Source organism: Sycon ciliatum, chromosome 1 (assembly GCF_964019385.1).
Source record: "Sycon ciliatum chromosome 1, ocSycCili1.1, whole genome shotgun sequence".
Taxonomy (NCBI): Eukaryota; Metazoa; Porifera; class Calcarea; order Leucosolenida; family Sycettidae; genus Sycon; species Sycon ciliatum.
Genome location: NC_088643.1, coordinates 16,552,586 through 16,575,954, shown reverse-complemented (window position 1 = coordinate 16,575,954; position 23,369 = coordinate 16,552,586). Strand labels below are relative to the sequence as shown.

The 23,369-nt window shown below is 47.0% G+C and overlaps 3 protein-coding genes across 3 annotated transcripts; 1 reads left to right on the top strand and 2 right to left on the bottom strand.

Annotated features, from left to right (window-relative positions):
- Nucleotides 1–130: 130 nt before the first annotated feature.
- On the top strand, nt 131–4,882 carry LOC135815156 (translocon-associated protein subunit beta-like). The gene is made up of 5 exons (XM_065328415.1): nt 131–349; nt 432–530; nt 948–1,056; nt 3,732–3,809; nt 4,546–4,882. Exons 1-5 carry the CDS (start codon nt 165–167, stop codon nt 4,660–4,662), a joined length of 588 nt encoding a protein of 195 aa, XP_065184487.1. The 5' UTR covers nt 131–164; the 3' UTR covers nt 4,663–4,882.
- A 1,599-nt stretch (nt 4,883–6,481) lies between these two features.
- LOC135818040 (piggyBac transposable element-derived protein 4-like) lies at nt 6,482–8,449 on the bottom strand. The gene is made up of 2 exons (XM_065331397.1): nt 8,192–8,449; nt 6,482–7,756 (listed from the first exon to the last, which is right to left on the bottom strand). The coding sequence occupies exons 1-2, from the start codon at nt 8,447–8,449 to the stop codon at nt 6,482–6,484; spliced, it is 1,533 nt and encodes a 510-aa protein (XP_065187469.1).
- A 5,933-nt stretch (nt 8,450–14,382) lies between these two features.
- LOC135815149 (uncharacterized) lies at nt 14,383–18,017 on the bottom strand. Its single transcript, XM_065328402.1, has 2 exons — nt 16,464–18,017; nt 14,383–14,970 (listed from the first exon to the last, which is right to left on the bottom strand). Exons 1-2 carry the CDS (start codon nt 17,400–17,402, stop codon nt 14,821–14,823), a joined length of 1,089 nt encoding a protein of 362 aa, XP_065184474.1. The 5' UTR covers nt 17,403–18,017; the 3' UTR covers nt 14,383–14,820.
- Between the last annotated feature and the right edge of the window lie 5,352 nt (nt 18,018–23,369).

Below are 23,369 nucleotides of genomic sequence, written 5' to 3'. Positions count from 1 at the left end.
AAAATGAAGTGTTCCAGCCGAAAACGGTCCATTTTCAGGTACATTGCGCAAGCGTGAAAATAATGGCGACGTGGCCTCGCGCAGCTCGCTCCCGAAATCCGTGACGTGTCGCAAAATTTGGTTGTTCTTCTTTCACATCTTCACTTTTTATATTGACTTTGACAATGGCGAGTAGAATTGCAGCTGCTGTCTTGGCCTTGTGCCTTAGTTTTACTGTCCTCTGCGGCGGTGCTTTCGCCGAGGGAGATACGTTTGGTCGGCTCCTGGTTTCGAAAACCATTCTCAATGAGCATATCGTTGAGGGCAAGGACGTAACTGTACATTATGAATTGTACAATGTAGGAACTGGGTACGTTCGTGGTGAATTGCATCCCTCAAAGCCTTGTGACCGGTGGTGGAGCTCGACGTTTGTTTTCCTTGTTGGTTCATAGACCTTGCCTGGATGTTGTTCTTGAGGACGAGTCATTCCCGGCCGAGATTTTCAGCGTTGTGCGTGGACTCCCCCGTGCGCGATTTGACCGCATCTCAGCGTATCCTACACACATGTCTAATTCTAAAATTTAATAGTATGCATTATCTGTGACGAATACCATCACCTACAACAATCAGAAGGAGTTTATTTGCAGTGCTAACATGCACTTCAGCTGTAGATGGTGCAGGACATAGTGCGGAGAATTTGCCACAGAATTCTGCTACAAATTTGAATGTGCTCAGCCTTCTTTGTTCTTCACTTACATGTAGTTGAAGTATACACTTACGGTACGTGCACTCATGAGATCCCGTGGCTTAGGGAGTAGATGTGACAGTATCACCTCATGTAGGTTGTGATGTAAGGTTGATAAGCTTTATGGATATTGAAGGTTGCCATTCAAATTTGAATCTATGGTGGGTCTATGGTTGCTGTACATAGTTTCAGCTATTTCCGTAACTCGCAGTCGTATCCACAGATCATCCAATGTAAGTCACACCGTCGTGTTCAACGTCAACTACGTTGGCTACTTCAACTTCACTGCTGCTCAAATCTCCTATAAGACTGAGGAGACTGCCGAGGCAATGGTAAGTTCTGCAAACTTTCACTTCACATGAATTGGCCTGATGCCTTTCATTTTCAATGTTTTAGTTCTGGTCAATCACTACCAGGTAGGAGCAATTCATGTCAACCTGTTTTCATATTGTAAAGCAGTCCATCCCAGGGTACGGGGGGTAAAAAAATGTCCTGTTCGTGAAATTTAAAAACACGCGATGATAGCAATCTGGGTAGTGGCCGAATTTGGGCTGGTCCCTGAAGTAGCAAAGAGACCATAGCGCTTGCGTGTCCAACTCGACAAGGAAAGGTCTGTGCCAACATGTATGCAACCTTGACTGTACAGACAGTCTGTGTGCATGTACCGTGTAGTACCGTTGATCCCCCAAGCCGTGTCGCTTCCCAGCTGGTTTTTCGGCAGGGGGCGGGAATTAGATCAAGTCGTTCAAGTGCGGTACGATGTACAACAAAGCAGAAGATTAGACCTGGAATGCTGGATTGTGCACATTTTCATCCGGCACTCACACTTATTGTGCACAGCAGTACATGCGTCGCTTCAACATCGTATTTCGTTGTATACCCCAACGTCGCTTCACAGGCAGAAATTCGACAGGGGGCGGGAATTAGAGCGGGGGCGGATCAACAGTACTTTACGGTATGTTCTCCGTGTCACAGACTTGTCTAATGTCACGCACCGAAAGCGGGCAATCGTGCAGCAATGCTATCAGTGTATCACATCATGCCTCTGCAATCTGTCGTTTGCAATGAAATAGAAATCCACTTGGGGTTTTTTTTTTACCACCCGTCCCTTTCTGTGACTGTCCGGATTGTTCTATTTTCGAATCTTACGGCAACCCCTTATTTCCCTCACACCGTATCATCTTCACTCAGCCTCGATAAGAACCAGAATAACTTCAACCTCCATCTCTCTCTCTCTCTCTCTCTCTCTCTCTCTCTCTCTCTCTCTCTCTCTCTCTCTCTCTCCTTGCTCTCTTTCTCTCCATCCTCTCTGATGTTGGATAAGGGGTTATCCAGCATTATCGATAATTTTCACGAAACGAACAAAAAGTTAAGTTCGGACCCAACCCCACCCCCCTGAACGAAAATATATTGACTGGACAGCAAGAATGCCTTCATGTCTCACATATCAATATTTTTTCTAAACGAAACTCCCCTTGACCCACCCACCCATAAACGAAACTTTTTCTTTATTAACCCTTTAGGGCCCACAATTATTTCAAGAAATGCACTGCATACGCGAGCCCGGGTACTTATCTGGTCGTAACTTTGGTGTCCTTTGGCCGATTTTGGTGATCTTGGGCTTTCTGGAAAGCTCTTGGCCAGAGGAACACAGCGATAGCCAGCAATACATCATTCGATCCACAGAACCAGCGCCGCAGCGCGATACGGCGCTCCAAAGCCAGCATTGCGAGCGCCCAACTCAAATTCTCTGCCATTTCAACAAATTGCATCGCAGATCGCTCAAATTTTTTAACTGGAGAGCTGAGAAACATGCCTTTGCGATGACGTGAACTATCTGTAGCTGCGTGGGCCGCGAGTCAGGGAAAACCCCTAAAACGAGTTCAAAATGCACGCGCTCGAGTTGACTCTGCTGAGCGAATTTAGTTCGAGTCTCGTATCTCCGCTCTCCAAACTCGGATCGCTTTCGGGTTTTTTCGAGCCGATAGCTGAGACAATTCTAATGTCGATAGCCCTTTCGATTGTCCGATTTGGTCAAGGGACGGCCGAGTTACGCCAGGTTGCGCTTTGAAAAGTATGCACTGTACACTGGTACGGATATATCCGTACTATGGGCCTCAAAGGGTTAATGCGATTAATAGTATAAGTGAAGCGGACATTACAAAATGATGAATGAGAATACATGTATCTAAAATGGTTGTTCCTAATCGATTTTCTTGAGACTATCATCAGGGAAAATCGTTTCACAATAGAGGCTATACGGAGAAACAAACTACTTATAGGTTATCGGATAGTGGGAAGTATGCAAGGTGAGGTGTGAAAAAAAACTAAAGTGGGAGAGAAGACGAAAAAAATTAGCAGAAAAGATGTGAGAGTGTTCTGACGGTGTGAGCTACTACAAAAGGTGAGTGAAATGAAGGCGTGGAAGCAGGTGAATGTGATTTTCCCTGATGATAGTCTCAAGAAAATCGATTAGGAACAACCATTTTAGATACATGTATTCTCATTCATCATTTTGTAATGTCCGCTTCACTTATACTATTAATCGCATTAATAAAGTTATTGTCTCCTCGTCACCTTTTCAGAAACTTTTTCTCTTCGTGTAAAAGATCGATAATTGTGGAGTATAGGTGACAGCTAAGTGAGTATAGGTGACAGCAGACAACACTGCGAAGAAGTTTACAATCACAAAAATCGGCAATTTATTTCAACTTTCATGCTACGCGCTCAGGCAATGTCTATCTGCTCTCTGGTTGGCTATCTAAATTTACAATTCACCGGTCACATTCACAGGCCAGAACATGTGTTGCTACTTCATCATTCCTCCCTCACTTTTCCTTGTGTTCGAATGATACCAAGTTGTAGCCAGCGAAGAGTGTTCGTGTGAAGAAGCACGACATGGACATGCTACTTGGTCGAATCGAAACTATGGCTTCAGGTCTAGCCGACTTATCAACCGTCAAGTCTGGTCTTTAATTTCAATTTTGTTTCCTGTTCCTGTGTTTAGATCACCTTCTCCAGTGCCCCAGGCATCGCAGAAGTCAACGGTCTGGACAAGTACAACCGCCGCTATTCTCCCCATTTGGTAAGTGTGTGTGTGTAGTGTTCTGTATCTATCTCTGCTTTGCCCCGAACCAGTCATTCCCGCTGGCACCCATGCTGGCCAGAAGGGAACACATTCATGTTATAGTACTGTGCTGGCGCGTGCAATCTAACCCTCGGGCTCCTATAGTTGAGTGTCAACATGGGCTTGCTTACCCAGTGCATGCTTTGCCCGTGCACCATGAACAAGAAGGCGTCGTGGTGTACATGTACGCCCATTCTCTTCTCTATGGTGAAAGAACCGGACCGTACTTGTGCGCAAGCATTTCCCATCGACTGTTGAAATGCACCGGTATCATAGAATGCAATTACAAACAAGGCCGGTTCTGGAAGCTCGAGGTAGAGTGCTCAATGTACGAATGTACAGAGTACACACACACAACAGAGGCGAAAGGCTGTGTTAACTGTAACTTAAATATCTAGGCCTGCTCGTAGAGAATTCGATAGTGAATGCTGCTGTCTGATGATCGCTCCGATGCGTGAAACTTTAAGTTACAGCTAACACAGCCTTTCGCCTCTGTTGTGTGTAGAATGCAATTATGCATGTTGGAAAACCAGGTTTGACTTTCACAGGCTACGGTGCCTACAGAGAAGATGAACATACACACGTTGAGTCACATGCACACTCATATCTGCTGGAATGTGTCCTTCGTGTTCAACAGCTCCTTCATCAGTTTTGTCTAATCTGCTGTATTTCCCCGTTTTTGCTAATCTTTCAGGCTGACTGGCTCGGATTTGCCCTGATGGTCTTTCCCGTCGTTGGACTCCCATTCTTCCTCTGGAGACGCAGCTTCAACAGATATTCAACCGCAGAGCCCACGAAGAAGAGATCATAAAAAAATTGCTGAGAATCCTTCGTTGTGTATAATATTGTGTTGTTTGTTCATGTGTCCACATCTTGATTGCCATACTCCAGGCCCTCAAACCGGCATCATCGTACTGAGATGTCCATTTTATTTAGGTTTGTATCATAATAATACCTTTTTTTCTCTTTTCGTTTGAATGACATCGCCATGTAACTACGAAAATACCAATTGCCTGGATGGCATGCGTGAACCACACACGACTTGTTGTGCTGTTGCCGGTGCTGGCTTATGTCTTCTGGTACTGCTCTGTAATGTACGCTTGTCTCTGGGTGTTTGAAACCCGGCATCAAACTCTTGCTGTAGCTCAGTCTTTGCTCTAACTAACGAGCATAGTTCCCGATTACTGCTGTCATACTCTCCGTGCCGCCGCCACCGCAAGGTCCGCAGCATTCTGCAGTGCACTGCAGTTGAATATCGATTATCCGACCGCCTCTGGGCAGCGGGCCGGCCGTGGAAAGTGTTCGGTATATCACAGTACGCGCAACAACAGTCGTTTTTGTAAGTTTTGACCGGGGGTCGTAAAATACCCGTATTTTACGAAGTTCCCGTACGAAAATGCATAGCTTGAGCCGCGAAAATGTGTAGCTAGCTTGAGCCGCGTTCGGTTCGAAAACCGGATAATCGATGTTCAACTGTACATCAGGGACTTGTCAAAAACGACTCGTACCACGGTACTTGACGACTCCCTGATGTACATAATTATTGTATTAAAGTGACAAGAATTAGTTGCAGCCGTGGCAGCGATATAATCAATTGTATGAATTTTCGTCGACTTCAAGAATACGAGCCACGAGGCACTTCTTCCCACACGCAACATGCGAAAAATTACATCCAAAACGGGCCACAACTTTATTAGGGAACGCACGAACTCTTTTGGATACGAACTGCAATTCGTACAGTTTGTGTGACGACTTCACGTCTACGCGTGTGCGAGGCCTACAAATTGTATAAGTACGTTAAGTGTGAGCACGACTGCCATGTTTATGCGTTTTGCTGACGCATGGGCGTGTGTTCATGATCGCAGTGTGAGAAACGCTTCTTTGTTGTCAATGTTCACCAGTAGAACGGTAAAGATTAAAAAAAGAAAAGAAGAAAGATAGAAGAACATCTGCATGGCGTCCAGCCTGCTTGTCCGCACTACATGTACATGTATATCACTAAAATAATGTAAGGCCATGTAAAATATACATTGAATGTTTATTAGTGCAATTAGGACGGTATAATCGATGCAGACATGGCCAGACAACAACGAGTTCATGGAATTTTTAAGGATTTTTATGTTATTCAAAATCGATTTTCGTGTTCCGCTCATCAGTGAATAGTATCGGAACTGAGGAGCGGGATGAGACGGAAGAGAGCGACGTGAGCAAAAAGTCAGCTGTATTTTGTCACTTGTTATCACGTCCAGATTGTCTTAGTGTGTACGATGATTCTCACTTTTCTGTTTTGTGCCGTGCAAGTTATGTTAACCCTTTGTGAGTCCACTGGTTTCGGAGAAAATGACCAAATTTTCCATTCCGACAATAATCCCCTGTAACTCCACAGTTTTTGAGAATATGTAATTAGAAGTTGTGTTTTTCTGAATGGAATCGTTCGGCTGAATCCAAAAAACTATGTTAGAATGTTGCCATGGTTACCAATGTTGCCATATTAGGCACATATTGTCATAATCAAGTGTATAGCCGCGTTATTTACAGAGCGCACCATAGGAAGGAAATGAAACCATACTTTTATGTACAAATATACAGTAGACAAGATAGAAACTCACAGCACTGAGATAAGATATCCTTCACGGGAAGTGGCGTGCATGGTAAGCGGCGTAGCAGTCGTGGTCGCTCGTGATGTGGAGGTGAACATCGCACGTAGTGCAGTAGGTTACACACTGGTGCTGCTTGTTACCCACTTCTGTGCAGTTTCTGCAGTTCTTCCTTTTCCTCACTCCAGGTATGTGAAGCTGAGCAACAGGAACCTGGACATCCTGCGGAACAGGCACTGGGCGATACGAGCGCTTCGGTGGCGGTGCATGCTCATCAATCGATGACAGCTGCCGGATGAGGTTACAGCGGAAATCCGAGTGCTGCAAGTTGCATCGTCGACTTATCACCCCTGGATGCTGGCTCTGCCACAAGTGAAAGAGGCGGTATGCATTGACAGCGCACACGTCGACCATATCCAAGAAGAGACTCTTCCAGTATTTCTTCGTTTTGCGAAGCACACGGTGCGTTTCGATCAGCTGATCGAACGTGTCGACTCCACCCATGCTGCTGTTGTAGTCTCTGATGCACATTGGCCTCTGCACTTCCATTTGCTGGTGTGCACCATCAATCTTGACATTTCTTGTTACTGTGTCATGCTCATGGCCCTGATGTATGTTGCTGTACATTGACACACACCGCTTGTCCTTCCATTGCTGGTACAGGTGATCTCCGTTGCGAACATAGCGTGTTGCACCTCGCTCTGCATGTTTCTCGAACTGTTTCATGTCGGTCCGCAATACGGCTGGAAATCCAGTGCGGTTCGCGCGGACGGTGCCAACCAACGATATTTGCTTGGTACGAAGAGATGTGGCCAGGGTTTCGGAAGTGTAAAAATTGTCCGTGTAGATCACACTTCCGGCGCGCACGTCACTGACCAGCCGCATCACCACAGCATGAGTCAGGCCATTTTCACCTCCAGGTTGCTGGCCTGTGTAAACTTCAAAGTTTACAACAATGGAGCTTTGGGCGTCGCAGGCAGCGAAGACCTTGAAGCCCCATTTGACGGGCTTTTTGGGCATATACTGCGTAAAAGGAGCGCGTCCCTTGCACTTGACCATGCGCTCGTCAACACTAACGCACTTGCCAGGGATGAACAAACGCTTGCAGGCCGCCTGCAGATGGTCGTGAAGGTATCGCACCTTACGAAGTCGATCATTTATATCCTCTGCCCTGAAGTCCACAATCTTGATGAAGCACATCAGCGCTAAGTACCTCCGGTAGGTTCGAATCATGCAGCGTGCATAGTTTCCGTTGTACAACGACGTAACGCGCCAGTAGTCCCTCGTCGCAGGCAGAGGATGAAATCCCTGGAAGAAGAGAAATGCAAGGAGGCCGTAAAACTCATTACGGTTGGTCTCCTTCCACACACCATCCGTCTGGTACGTCTTTTTTTCAGCGATATGCTCGTGCGCATACAAATTTGTAAACTTGACAATTGAATCCACAACTTCGTCCGGGAAATATAGTTTGAAGAAATCAAGTTCACATGTTGGAGCGAAATTATCAGGTAGGTTCAAACCAGTGCCAGTTATGTTGAACTCAGGTGTATTGGTTTGCAGCTGGTCAACATCATCATAGCCACTACAATTTTCGTACTGTATACCACGTCCTCGTCCTTGCCCTCTTGCAGCTCCGCGTCCTCGCCCTCTTGCAGCTCCACGTCCTCGCCCTGTCGCAACTCAATGTCCTCGCCCTGTCGCAGCTCCACGTCCTCGCCCTCTTCCACGCGCGGGGACACCTACTGCTTGGCCTCTGCCTCGTCCAGCGCCACGTCCACGAGCAGCGACGGGAACAGGAATAGCGATATCGTCAGCCGAATCGGATCCTATTTGCTCCAAGTCGGAAAAGAGATCGTCATTCAGGCGATCTTCCTCGTCAGACGAAATAAAATCGTTGTCCGAGTCGCCTACCTCGTCGCCTGAAGAGCAAGCGATATCCTCTACTGGGAGATCTGCTTGGTCCGCGTCTTGTATTAGGCGAAGCGCCTCGTCTGCATCCATCGCTGGATAAGTCCAAATTCTAATTTTGACATAATTGCAAAGGCTCTTTCAAAGCGTGCTATCAAAAAAAATTTAGTGGCGACCTACATCATGTTTAGTACCTACGTCACGGACATTTTCTCAGGTACGCGGTGGTGAAGTCTCGGCGCGATGCGGTAAACCAGTCAAGCGCGACGATCAAAAATGTGACGCGCATTTGAAACGAGCGAAATCGCTCGTTGAGCGCACAAAGGGTTAAGGTGGCAGTCTGGGTTCAGAGGGTCAAAAAACAAAGTTTCGATTTTCTGTATTTTTTCACTGGCAGCGTCTTGTGTATGGTCCAAAGGGTTTATCCTGAAAATTTGAGCGTAATCGGGTGCTTCCTTCCGGAGATATAGCCGCGCAAAGTCTGCACAATTGTTTTTGAAATACTGAAATATCAGCAAATTTCTACAAAATTTAGGTTTGCACACTATTCCGATTTTTACCGTCAATCTTTGAGCGATTTCATTAAAATTTTCTGGAGCGACTCCTGGTACTCCTCTGCGCTGCAGACTGACAGCCGCGCACGATCTTTGTCACCATGGCAACCAAGATAACTTTTGCGCATGCGCAAATTCAAAAAAATTCAAATTTCGACTCTCATGATCTCAGCTGATCGCTCTGCTGTTGAAACTAGTTACTTTTGGAGTAATTGTTTTGGAGTAATTGTTTCTTGGAGCTAACCCCTTCGTTGGCTACTATGGGGAAGTCTAGAGCCAAGGGAAAGCCCGGACGATCTAAGAAAAGGAAAAGAACGTTCTATGGAGTGTCTCAGGCGCCGAAGGCTCCCTCTGGTGAAATTTCGCCTGCAAAACAAATTCCTGACTTGCCACTGTCTGATGACGACCTTGAAGTGTCAGCTGAAGCCACGTCTTCAAACAGCGATAGTGATGGAAGTGGCGGTGAAGTCGACAGCAGTTCCTCCGACAGTGACTTGGATGAAGAGTGTGAGGAAGGGGCGCATGGATTTCGCCTGATTGATCTCGAGTGCCTTCAGCAGCTTTTGTCAGCTGCAGTTTGTTGCAGTGGCTGTAATGGCGCAGTCACGATCAGCGAATCGCAACGGGGAGGCCTTGCATCATGCCTGGAGCTTTCCTGTGTTAACTGCGGCGACATAGCAAGCGAATTTATGTCCAAGAAGTTCAATCGGGTCTGGGAGGTGAACAGACGAGCAGTATTCGGAATGCGACTGATTGGCCGTGGACGTCAATCAATGGTAAAGCTGGCGGGTGCACTGAATATGCCATCACCTATGAGTCGGTCGACATTTTACAGCCATGCTAAAGGCCTGCATTCCGCGTCCAAGAGCGTCGCTGAGCGTAGCATGACTGAGGCAGCTGAGAAAGCAGTGTCCGCAGCAGATGGGGGTAGCGATATCGCTGCTTCCTATGACGGTACCTGGATGCGCCGAGGATTCGCATCGCTCTTCGGAGCCTTCACTATAATTGCATATGATGTCGGCAAAGTGGTGGACTGCGAAGTGCTTTCAAAGTTTTGCCACAAGTGCACGCACTTGGCGTCTAGAAAAGAGAAGGGAGAGCTAACCAAAGATGACTATGATCGACAGATTGCCGAACACGATTGCTCAGTCAACACCACTGTATCAGCTCCTGCCATGGAGAGTGCAGCCGCCAAGACTCTGTGGGCCAGGTCCTTTGAGAGCCGCAAGCTGAGGTACACCACCTACATTGGTGATGGAGATACCAAGAGTTTTAAGGCTGTGCGTGACGCTTGTCCGTATGGGCCCGAGGTGCCTGTAGTCAAGGAGGAATGTGTCGGCCACGTTCAAAAACGCATCGGTACCAGCCTAAGAAAGCTGAAGAAAAACCTTGCGGGCAAGAAGCTTGCTGATGGGCGCACTATAGGCGGACGTGGTCGCCTCACGGATGCCATGATCGACAAGCTGCAAGCCTACTATGGCATGGCTGTGCGGAACAACAGCGGAGACTTGCAAGCCATGGCCAGGGCCATATGGGCATCCCTCATGCATCGTGCATCCAGCGACAGTAAACCTCAGCACCAGTATTGTCCGCCTGGAATTAACAGCTGGTGTAGATGGCAGCAGCAACAGGCAGGTGGTGATGTCTACGCCCACCACAATATCCTGCCAGAGGCAGTATGGAAGGAACTGAAGCCGGTCTACATTCGGTTGTCCGACCGGAGTTTGCTCGAGCGCTGCCAGAAGGGTGCTACGCAGAATCGCAACGAAGCGTTCAATGGACTCGTGTGGCAGTTGTGTCCAAAGACAGGCTTTGCATCCGCTCCCACTGTCCAGATGTGCGTCTACCTGGCCGTGGCCTGGTTCAATGATGGAGGTGTGGCAGTGAAACGCGTTCTGGACGAGATGGGCCTCCCTACTGGACACCATACGACACGTCTCATCAAGCTGCTAGACCGTGAGAGACAGGCACATGCTGCCAGAAAGAAGTCAGAAGAAGGGAAGAGGTCACGAAAGAAGCGAAGGAGGATCAGGAAAGGCATCCAGGATGAGCAGCAAGAGGAAGAAGGTTTGACATATGAAGCTGGTGGCTTCGACTAAGTTCTAGTAAGTTCTAGTTGGACAGACATACCTCCATCTGTACTTGCACAGAGCACTTTTTTTCTCCATTTTCCACTGAGTCCCGTACCTCTTAGACAGCGTAGCGAAGAACCTGTAAGTCACAGACCCCATAAACCATACATTTTTGGAAACTGTGAGCATTTATCAAGGTGCTAAGTGTCATGGATTTTTATATTTGTCTAGTAGCTTTGAGTAAAGTGCTACTGATCGAGGACCTAAATTTTGCGCGATTGCATGATTTTTGTTTGACAGCTTGAGTACTTTGTTCTGAATATGATTTCAAAATTCCGCTCCACTTAGCACCTAGGTATATGTGAAGGAAATCCTGTGGAGCACTCAGTTTCTACCCAGCTTCTTTCTGCGTTTGCATATTGCGTCTAAGGTATTGGTGGTACGGCATAATCGCAGATTTGACTATTGTGTCTGCGGATTCCCATGTGTGAGCTTGATTTATACTTCATTGGACTTAGTGAAATACACTGGGTATGTGGTCAAGATTTGAGCAAAATTCATCAATTATTATGGAAGTTACGGCTGTGTTCATGCGGTCGGGCCGCGAACCCAGACTGCCACCTTAAGCAGTTGAAGGTTCTGGAAGCTGTATGTATTCGTGTGCATAATCCTGTTCTTTGTAAACAAAAGAAGCATGTAGTCGCGCTAAAGTTGTTCTCGTAGCTGGTTATCAGATGTAAATGTTGTGTCATGTTGCACTGTATCACCTCTTGCTTTGTGGCTGCACTCAGTTATATACGTTAGCACTGTGTTTGACACCTATTATGTAATGCTGTAGCACTTCCTTTGTTGTTCACACTTTTAATTAATTATGCTGTTATAAAATGTTCTATTTTTGTACACAGTACCCTCAGTTCCGATACTATTCACTGATGAGCGGAACACGAAAATCGATTTTGAATAACATAAAAATCCTTAAAAATTCCATGAACTCGTTGTTGTCTGGCCATGTCTGCATCGATTATACTCCTAATTGCACTAATAAAATTGCTTTCTCCACGCCGACTCTTTGAATGTTTATCGTCAGATTTTCCCGAGAAATCGGGGCGGACGTATTTCATTTCATTTTTTATTTTGCATGTATGGCTGTATGGTAGGTGTTCGCAACCCCTGGACATGCCTCTTTCTTCGCTTTTCTTTTTTTGAAGCCATTTTGCACAGGATGAGATAAATCCATGTGATGCAGATGAATCGTCAGCCACGAATAAAATCTTGCAAGATAATTTTGAGGACGCAAATAGGGAAAAGTGAAACAACCAACGTGCAACGTAGGACAAAAAAGAGAATCAGGCAGCTGATAATCTCTTTCACTTTTCAAGCCTATAGCACCTTCATGCACATGTATGATTCAATCTGCGGACTTCGCCTTCCAAGATCTACAGCCTAGCCACGCTCATTAGAGGCCGTAATCGCCGTATAGGCATACATGTACATGAAGATTGTAGTACATACAGTTTGGTTTGGTTTGGTTTGGTTTTTATTATTTCAGTTCGTTGCCTCAACAGTACAAAGTACAAATATCAAGAGGGACGAACAAAAAGAGAAAATAAAACATAGCAGAGAGGAAGATGCAACTGAAAGGAAAGAAAAACGGAGAAGGAATGTGGACTGGGCGGATTCATGAACCATTACTAGAGCAGGGCAATGCATGAACAGAAGGGGCAAGTCCGTCGATATTCATGTTTGAAAAATTCCAAGCCTTATTTTATTGGTGAAATACATTTTCAAAAAGGAGGGGGTATAGGGATATAGTCAATTTGTCGTCATTTAGAGCGTGCAAAAGTTCTGTAGAAAATGATCTGATGTCCTCACTTCCTTTCAAGTGAGCAGGGAGGGCATTCCACATCAGGGATGCTCTGGAGGAAAAGGAATTGTACCCTACCATGGATTTATACAAGCAAATTGACAAATTGTTTGTTGTAGTTCCACGAGTTGACCGCTTAGAGGTGGGCAAAGGGAAAAGACTGCGTAAGCATGAGGCAGGCTGAACAATATGACAAATAAACGTAAACGTAAGAAATTGATAAATGTATCGATATTCAAGGTGTTTTATTTGAAGAGAAGCAAGAAGGGGTGGTACAGCATCATAATATGAAGCACCGCAGGTAACTCGTACAGCTCTACGGAACAAGGTAAACAATCTCTCCCTGGACTGTGCTGATAGGTGGGATGCGTAAACAGGGAAACAATACTCAAAGTCGGGATGAATCACACTAAGCAGGTACTGGCGACGGGCAAATGCTGCCATTTGGCGGAAGGTGCGTCGCAACGCGCCTATCTTGCGTGACACCTTGCTGGTGAGGTGATCTACGTGTGGAACAAATGAGAGCTTGTTATCGATAAGGATACCAAGGCAGCGAATTACACTCACTTCCCTTAAGGTAGTGCCACCCAGCTCAACAAGAACGGGTCTTTGTACGTCAGGAGCATTCTTCGGCAAGATCCTCATGACCACGGTTTTGTCAACATTAACGCTCATGCCCAGTGATCTTAGTTCATTGTGTACATATACCAGAACTAAAAAATAAAATAATTCGCCCGGGAGGGCAAAAAATCGGGGCGGGCGCGCGCTGACGATAAACAGTCAGTCTTTTTTTACTTGGCCTAATCCCGGAATTTCGCTGTGGCGCCAACCCATCTGAGCTGCACATGCTGTGTTTCTATGTTACTATGTATCCTTGCTTCTAGCATGAGTGGATTCAAAGAAGCATTTTTGCGATCCGCGACCGTGCTTGCTGATGTGACCTCAAAGCTCAATGCGAGGGTGTACGTCACCATAGCATTCGTGTAGCTGGGTATAACTTTTACCATGTACGAGAACTCTTGAACCTTTTGTACATTTTAGTTGGGGTGAAAGGGGTGATCCGGGTACCCGTTTGTTTAGCTGCTGACCCGTTAGCAAACGAGTACCCGTTAGTCGTGTACGACGGTACAGTACGGTAATATTAGCTGATTTGCACAGTTGTTCAATTTGATGTACAGGTTGAATGTGTTGTTGCTTGTTCGATCCTGCTAAATTAGACAATTTAAACTGTTTTGCATGTAGCGCAGTAAGTGCGCATGCTGCGCTTGTCGCGTTGTAGTGCACTTGCTGTGAATTACATGACTTTGCATGCCCTCCTGGCACGAAATGTATAGTAACTGTCACTATTGGCTGCTAAAGGGTACCCGATAACCAGCCCGTTAAGCCAGGTACCCGTTTGTAACCTTAAAGGGTAACCGTTTCACCCCTACATTCTAGCTACAAAGAAGGTCCAAATCACACATCGCATTGCATGCCCATTGCGAAAGTTCACCCAAGCCCGAACATGCATCAAAGTTTGTGGCAGCCACAAAGATACCATGTACGTATACGCACTCTCAATTTCCAATATGCAGCGACCAATTATGCTACAGTTCGCCTGCACACTCTGTTGATTCCACAGAAATCAACATGGTGTGGAATTACTTGCACAAATAGCATGCATATTCCACTTCACCAAAACAACACAAAATCATGATATTGAAAAATGTTCAAGCCCTAGAAAACCATGATCTGACCAGTCAAGACACTCTCCTACAATCACATGGACTTGCAAGCGAATGAAAGGCAGGCCATTCAAACAGTATTGATGTAAATAAGATTACAATGACTGTGCTCTTTGTACACAGATCACTCTGTCAATGTAATGAAGCTGCCGGCATGCTTATACGAATTCAATGATCTTTTTTTTGTGTGCATGTGTGTGTGTGTGTGTGTGGTTCAAGATAGTTACACGTGCGTCGATCTCAAGTTCCATTAGCCAATGCACTGGGCGGAGAAAGCTGTAGGCACCGCAATCGTCGCCAGGTCGTTCCCGCTCGGTACGGGCAGAGGATCGGGTATGGGTATCAGAGGTGGTGGTGTTGGCATGTCCACTGCGCATTCAGCTGGGTTCTCTGTGCACACCTGTACAAGACACACACACACACACACACACATACACATACACATAAATCCAGATTTAGCGCTAAATTTGTTTATGCTTGTGGCCCTATGTGTTTATAAGCATACTGTTGGGTAGACACGAGTGTCAGTTGTCTGATGATTGCCTAGCGGCATGAAACTCAGAGTTACAACCAACATGAACGTCCTCCGCTGAGTCTGCTATACACATACACATATATAAATTTGATCGATGTGGATCAGAGAAATGCCACTATAACTATCATGAGTCAATCTCCGCACAGCTAGCTGTTTCGACCCTGTTAAGTCTCAGCAGCGGAGCTCAGAGCCACTGGTCAAACCGCGATCGCAATGCAGTCCAGTCAATAACAACGTATTTTTATTCTATTTTTTTAATCAACTCGAAGCATCAAAATCGAAGTGCTCTAACTGCGAGAAACACAGCAAGCTTTGCACTTGTCCATGGCTGTGTTAAATTAATTTGTAAAAGAATTACAATCAATATTAAATTTCGTTTGAACTCAGATGGTGAGCCAAGGAGAAATTTGTAATTATGGAAAAAATTAATGTGGGCACAAGTTATGCGATCGAGTCCACCAACTGAACCAGATTTTGAACAGTCAGACGTGCACAATCCAGCACAAAACTGACAAAGAGTACTGAGACATTCCACGGCATGAAAGTCAGCTTGAGCACTGCTCGATAGCGCTAACGAACACAACCAATATTTGTTTGGCTTGGCCTAATCGTGCGCTTTTGAAAGTATAATTCTCTTCGAAGCATATTCCAGCATACTCCAAGGATAGATAAGCTCCGCAAGTTGGAACACTGTCAAGAATGCTCTGGACCGCAAGGGGCTACTCTGGATGGCAATCATGAGTCAGTCAAGAGTCAAGTCAAGTAGACAGGGACAGTGCAAACTCCCATGTATAGCCTACGCAGCCGACATTTCCTCGTCAAAATGAACGTTCGGGTGAAAAGCAGCATGCGCAATCCAGCCTCACATTCTTCGTAAAAGAAGTTAGCGTTGACTTTATCTTAAGTGGAGTTCCTAAGCAGACTTCAGCCTGATAACACTGGTCCCACTGAGTGCAGCTCTGGTCCTCAGAATACAGCACTGACAGCTTACAGTACTACGCAGCCTTGCAGAATGCCCCCCATCCCCATCCATCAGCGTGCCTAAGTTACAACTGGCTACAGGCATTGTTACAGAGGGGCATGTCTACAGTGTCTGCTCTAGGACTTCAGAACAACCGGGTATACGTGTACCTGGCACAACCCTTGCAACCGGGTCAGAGGCCGGGTCCGTTCAAGTGCTACTGCATGTACATCAGGGAATTCTAAAAATTTAGAACTCCCTAATGTATTCCCAACCGAGTCACAGGTGACATGGTGTTCTTTTTCCAAACCGGTCCAAGTACCCCCCCCCCCCCCCCCCCCCAACCGGGTCGCTGACCCGGCTGACCCGACTCTGGAGATGGCACTGGTCTACTAACCGTTTGAATGATGGGAAACGGGAAGAAGACGTCCGGATCGGCCTGGTCGGGAGGCTGTATCAGCTGCTGGGTGGTATCGAGCATTCCGACAGGGTCGTAGAAGAAGCGCAGCTGCAGACTGCCGAACGTGCCCAGGCCGGGCAGCGTGAAGTGAACGCGGGCATTCTCCAGCGTCCGCTGCTGGCCAGCCACCAGTGGCTCGGGAAAGAAGTAGTCTATGACTGCGGGACTGTCGATCTGCGTAACTCTCAGCATCGTCTCGTTGAACGGTGTGAAATCTTGGCCACAGCCTGCGATAGCAGGATTACTAGCCTCGTCCAGCAGGATCTGAACGGATCGGTCGAAAATGCTGGGTGTGAAGATGTTGAAAACGGCCGTGTACGCAGCTGATGGTGTCAGCTCTCCGCCGCCATTGCCAAGAACGTCCTCCTGCTGGCACGTCTGGCTCGGGGGACATGCTGTTGGCGCTGTTGGCGCGACGCTGCCCGAGGTTTCCATCGGCCCTTGTGTTGTTCCCTCTGAGTCCGTCGTACTCACGTACTCTCCATTCAAGGTGGGCTCAATTGGACTTTGGTCTTCTTCGATCGAGGGGAGTCCATCTTCTGCGTCGCCATCGGCGGAGTTCTCCTCATCGAGATCTGCCTCGTCGTTATCGTTGTCGCTTTCAGTATCTTCGCTGTCGATCCCGTCGTTCTCCGATGACGTTTCCCGATTAGCATCGTCCCGAGATTCAGCATCATCGCCGCTACTGCTGCTACTTCGCGAGAGGCGACCAAGTAGAGTATTCGCATGGCGGACATGATAACCTTCAGACCTCGCGGCTAGAGACGAATCGAACAATTCTGCGATGCTTGCTGCGTGAGCCACCGCCAGAAAGAGCGCGACGGCCAGGGCATTACGCAGAGGTGTCTTCACGTCCATTAGACTTAGAAACTTCATCGCAGCGCTCCTGCTCTTGCTGCTGCGACTGCCACCTGGATGATCCTGACAGAAACGGGACTATCAGCCTCTGCTGGAACGCCTTTACAGCACGATTGACATTGTTCTCGGGAACCTGTACCCGATGTTCTTCCGCTGGAAGCGTCTTGGCGCTCTGTGCCTTCTCTCTGGCGGCTCTCCTCACTTCCAAGGTGCTGGCCACAACACAACAAGAGCTGAACGCTGACATTGTTCGACCAGCACACCGCCTAGACTAGTACTAGTAGTAGTAGTAGTCGGGGGGAATTGAGAGTAGCTATACTGGTCCAGTGGCTGTACGCAGGCGAAGGGGTCAATGCTAGGGCAACACTAAGTCTTGTATGCTTATACAAGGCCACTGAGACTTACTTCACTAAGCTAAATACTTCGACAGCGACAATTACAAGGACCAGTAACTGTTTCTGTTTGAAAAGGCTCGCGGAAACGTTTACGCAAACTGCAGGTGAAAGAGCCGATAGGAAGGTGACGTTCGTGGTCGATACGTCGTGATGAAAGAAAGTCATGTCCAACGAAATGCGGCTGCTGCACACGAGCCACGAGCTCTCTGAAAGGACCTACCGGTATCCTTGTCGTACAGAGAGTGCCACTGGCCAGAGGTTTTGGTGTGACCGCGGCCTAAACGGGGTAGGGCCAGAGATGCAAGAACTAGCTGTTGCTTGGCAGATAAAAAAAGGAACATGACCACGATGACTGCACGTGCAGGAGGACGCCCTCGAACGACCTCATCTCACTTCAGCAGTCGATCCAGCATCGACGCGACGCGTCGACGACACCTTCCTAGATCCTAGATCCTCAGTTTGAGCAGCCCGTGCAGTCTGTTCAGTGACAGTGTTCTGTGTTCACACATGGGCACCATTCAGATCGTCACGGCTCGTTTGTCGCCATCGGCCTTCACACACGCGACCTTTGTGCCAGCAGAAAGTCTACACCCGGGGGGTACCCGACAAGCCTTGTCCGTCGATTGTGCCATTTACCTGTCACCGCTTAGCCGAACACACGCCTATCGCTGTTTCTGCTGGTGAGAGATTCTGCCGTCTCGTCTCTTGTGAAGTAATTAGTTGTGGACCAGTCCCCACACGAACGCGGAAACACAGTTTCGGCGGGATTCCACAGTAATTCCAAAGCGCTAATGAGCCATGTTAGCGAAAGACGTCACCATGCCCAATTCGCTACCGACGTATGCTCGACCGATCGGTGACAATGACCGTGGTGCTCACTCCATGGTGTTCTCTCGTAGACGTAGGTAAACACTACAAAGCAAGTTTTATTTTATTTTTTATTTACTTGAAAAGCACGTAGCCACCATGAAAGCTGACGAAGACAAAAGAGTTAGACAAGACAGAAGTACACGGTGATTGTACTAGTGTTAGTGTCTGTCGTCAACCCCGGGGTTTCACAGTTTTCGTGAATGATTACAAGCATGTGCACGTAACAACAAGATCAAAGTTTCTTTTCATCAACACACACACACACACACGCACGCACAGACACACACCACAGGCCGTCGCACATTCACACGCCCACACCCACAAGTCCAGTGCAGTGCAAATGCCACACTCTACAAGCGTCTAGATTTGTATGAGAAGACACCAGCCCTTCACTCTTTTGCGAGTGTGAAACCTCGGCCTTTTACTATCATTAGTATCGATCATATCAGAGACTTGTAATCTGTTGAAGGCAAGCTGACATCGTGACACGCAGGTTATAGTTGTAGGGTGGAGCAACACGTCCTTACAATCTCGTGTAGATCTTCATGACTTCAAGTAACGCCCTGCTGTCAGTGCTGACCACGAGAAGAGACTGCAGGTGCATGATGTGGAGGAAGAGATGTGAAGACTCCTTCAGGAGAATACGTTCAGAGGTCAACATTGGTCACCGGAAATATACAAGCATCATGCAAACATCGATGGCAGCGTGGAGTACAGTCCCTGGGGGACACAAATGCCCCTCTCTGTGTCTGTCTGTCTCTGTCTGCCTGTCTGTCTGAATGCATAAAAGAATAGCCAGGGTAGAGGGGGTGGATCAAAGAGGAATTCAGAAACTTCAAAAATAAGAATGAGGAACAACAGCTGTGATATGAATTCATCACCACGTGACCACATGCATTGAATTCCTTTTGCAACACTGTATACTAGAGACGACTAGACTATAGTCGGTTGCCAGTGGTTGGGCATTACATCCACTCACCAGCAGTGGTAAATGAAATACAGTCCGAGGTTGAGCCGTTTTCGTGTATGTTTTACCAAGACAACTCTAAGAACCATGCATGCAGAAATGAACAGTCAGTCAGACAGTGGCTGTGGTGGTGAGGTCTGAGGAGCTCCACCGACCTAAGCCTAAGCTCTCGGCTTCATAGCGCGCTGGCCAGACGCACCATGGAGAGAGGGAGGGAGTGTGCGTATATACATGTGTGTGTGTGTGTGTGTGTGCGTACATTTATGTGTGTGTGTGTGTGTGTGTGTGTGCGCACGCGCCGTCCTCTTCATAGTACGGGCACGGACGTACCTGCGTTGTCTGTAGTGTTACATACATAAACATGTGATTCGAAGTGCTCCGTTGCAGATAGCAAGCCTTGACGTAACACATACATTCGTTGCAGGGCCAGTGTATGGTGTCGTAGCGTCTTGCTGCATTGATTTCCCATCATGCCACTGGTTGAATAGTATCCCATAATGGGAACCTTCGTTATAATCATGCGTTTACGTCATCTGCACCCCAGCGATCATTTTAAGGAGCTGTGAATGCCTTTGCAGATGGGTAGCATATCGACCCACCTATGAAGGGACTGAGGACTAAAAGCAACATAGGTTAGCCAGGGGAGCCGAGGAATGGCAGTACCACGGTGGCATCGTGCCATGAGCAAACAAAGAGACTACGGACGACGATCGCATGACGAAGCCTGGATGTTCTTGGGGGCGCTAGCGAGGTGCCTGTACTTGCACTTGATCACTGTGGGAATTGTGTCAACAGGATTTCCGATCGGCCATCATCAACACAACGGTTACTACAACGGAAGAGTATTTACTTTGTCCGCTGCTGGCAAGCCATGAGGTAGCATGGTGACGATCCATCATCGGAACCAGGGAGTAGTAGTGTACTGTACAATACATATTGTACTACTCCCTGATCGGAACACGCATACGCAATGGTGGTAAAACTGACCATCCCCATCTTGATAACATACGGGTAATATCTGTGCGCATCACTATCAGTGCAGTGCCGGGAGAAGAATAATGGTGGCTTGCTTGTCATGTAACGTCTGCGGAAGTAAAGATTACGCTCCGCAATTGACATTGAAGTCTTCATACATGGCAGCAAACAAGAATCGGTACCATGTGCCGGCCACAACATGAATACTTCTCGCGTCTAAGACACCGTGTATACAATCATGTAGCTTTTTAGTGACACAGTGCATGAACTGACCAGCGATCATCATGATCATGACCATCGGCATTGCTATTATTTAGTGTAGCTGCTCAAGTGCGAGAATCTGCGGAGCGAGATGGTTTCGCGTCTGCTGTGTGCACCGACGGTACGTAGGCTGTGTACATCAGTCATTAGATCAAGGTGTGAGCCCTCTGCACTCGGTAGATCTAGAGACGAGTCGAGCCAGATGTACTTCCGGTGCAGACACTCCAAACAGGCGGGCTCACAGAGTCACACCCTAGTATGGCAACCCTCCCATCCCCCTTCCCTCCCCCCCCCCCCCTGTTTAATATATGCTACCTATTCAATATCGCACAAGTGGAGAACCAACCCCTTGATAGGCTACCTACCTCTGGGTCATCCCTCAAATAAATAAAGATAAAGATGTCTCACCCCCACTAAGACAAGGTGAATACAGTAGAAGTCGTTTTGGCCGAAGATTAAAAAAAATGGGGCCAAGGCAAACCCTACACTGTTGAGTTTTGGCACAGAGCTGAATAGTTCGTATCACCCAAATCCAATACAGGATCATGCAATGCCATCAAAACAAGCCAAGTCCAGTGCTGCTCATTGAAATCGAACCATGGGAGTCAAGTACAATGTACTGATAAAGGAAGGACGTATATTATTACTACTTCGAAGTACAATATATACACGACTACAGTACAGTTGGTTCCTCCGGGACATTGTGAAACATCACTTTACAACTGCTGGAGTGTTAACATGCTACTAAATGTGCTAGCGAACCTCCTAGCCGAATCTGACATTGTCACGATGGAAGCATTTTCACCTGGACCTCGATCATGCAAGGCATTGAAATCTGCGAGCCAGCCCGCAGGGCATACTGCATGCACAGTTGAGGAGGCTCAGTCAAAGATCCTCCGCCCCAGCGATGTTTCATGAAGTACACTTATTAGCAATAAACATCTTTGGAACTACATTAAATTTTACACACACACAACAGAGGCGAAAGGCTGTGTTAGCTGTAACTTAAAGTTTGACGCATCGGAGCGATCATCAGACAGCAGCATTCACTTAAATTTTACATGTATCTTGGATTGATTTTTGGATTGGATTTTTATTTATAGTGATGACTATAACAGACAATTGCCTAATAACAATAGACCCACTCGAGGGAAAGATGCAAAAAGATATGAATAATTAATATAATAGACTACCGGTATTGGATAGGTGATCATGTTCGCATTTTGCATAGCTGAAAGTCATAATTACTAGCGTGAAAAAGCAAGGCATTGGGGTAACAGCTTCTTAAAACGGGCGGAGTTATCCACACAGCGAGCTAGAGGGTGCAAATCATTCCACAGCTTAGCACATTGGAAGGAAGCGCCATGACGGGCAAAGGCAGTTCTGAGCATGGGCAACTTAAGAGTGCGTGATAAAAGGCTGCGCGTTGCAAGACCATTATTTAAACGCTCGAACATTTGACTTAAGGGGGCACATCACCCAAAAATTCGCTGAAAAATCGAATTTGTAAATTCATATTGAGTGCTACGTCAGTTGAAAGAGCATGAATAGCTGCAAATTCTCTGAAAACTGTGTCCCTATCTGACCAGCCGTTCAAGAGTTATGGCCGAAAATGTGCCCTTGCAAGGAAAGATTTTTTTGTTGCATGCTGTCATTTGTTGGCAGCACTGTATTTGAATGTGAGCAGACCGTGCGCAACTTGTCGTATTATGGAAACACGCGAAAGTGTGCAGAATTTTGCCCCAAGTCCAAAAAAGTCCAAAAAATCACGTTAAAAAACCACGTATTGGGCTGCACGGCGGCGGGCGAAGCCCGCCGCCGTGCAGCAGGACTTTTGCCAGCACCCTCGTGACGTTGCAGATATGTGGCTTGATTATAGGGCTTGAAAGTGCTACGTCACAGCATAGCAACAATTTCAAAAATTCAAAAACTGGATCCACTTGGATCCAGTTTTTGTATGGATCCAATCACATTTCAAGCGGTCTTACCCACAGCATGGTGATGTAGCCAGTGAAACTGACTGATTTGGCTACTGGGGGCGGGGTTACAACTGGTGGCGAAATAAAAGTCACACCTGCATGCGACATGAGTGGGTTGCTATGCACCCACATACTTAGGCAATAGCAAAGTCACACCTTAGTGGATCCAAAAATAGAAATCTGATGTCAACTTACTACTCCCTGGCCGTTTTGACGTCATCACTTTCAAGCCCTATTGTAGTTGACGTTGATTTAGTGACTTTGGCAAGTTTGAGTCGTGTCAAGAAGTCAGGTAGGATTCAGTACTAGGCAGTAGTAAAACGTGAGTGGCAATCTTTGCCGGTTTCCGAGGGCATCCTGGATTTGGTGTGCAGCGCTGTGGAATTGGCTTGCTGTGGAGGTCCCAGCACTGGATGTTGTATCAAAGGTACGACCTCGTAGCACGTGCTAAACCTAAAAAAATTCAAAAATTGACTTGGGTCTGTGGGAGTCCGTGAAAGAACGCCCACTCGTTCCGTTGTGACAGATTCCAGGGCCA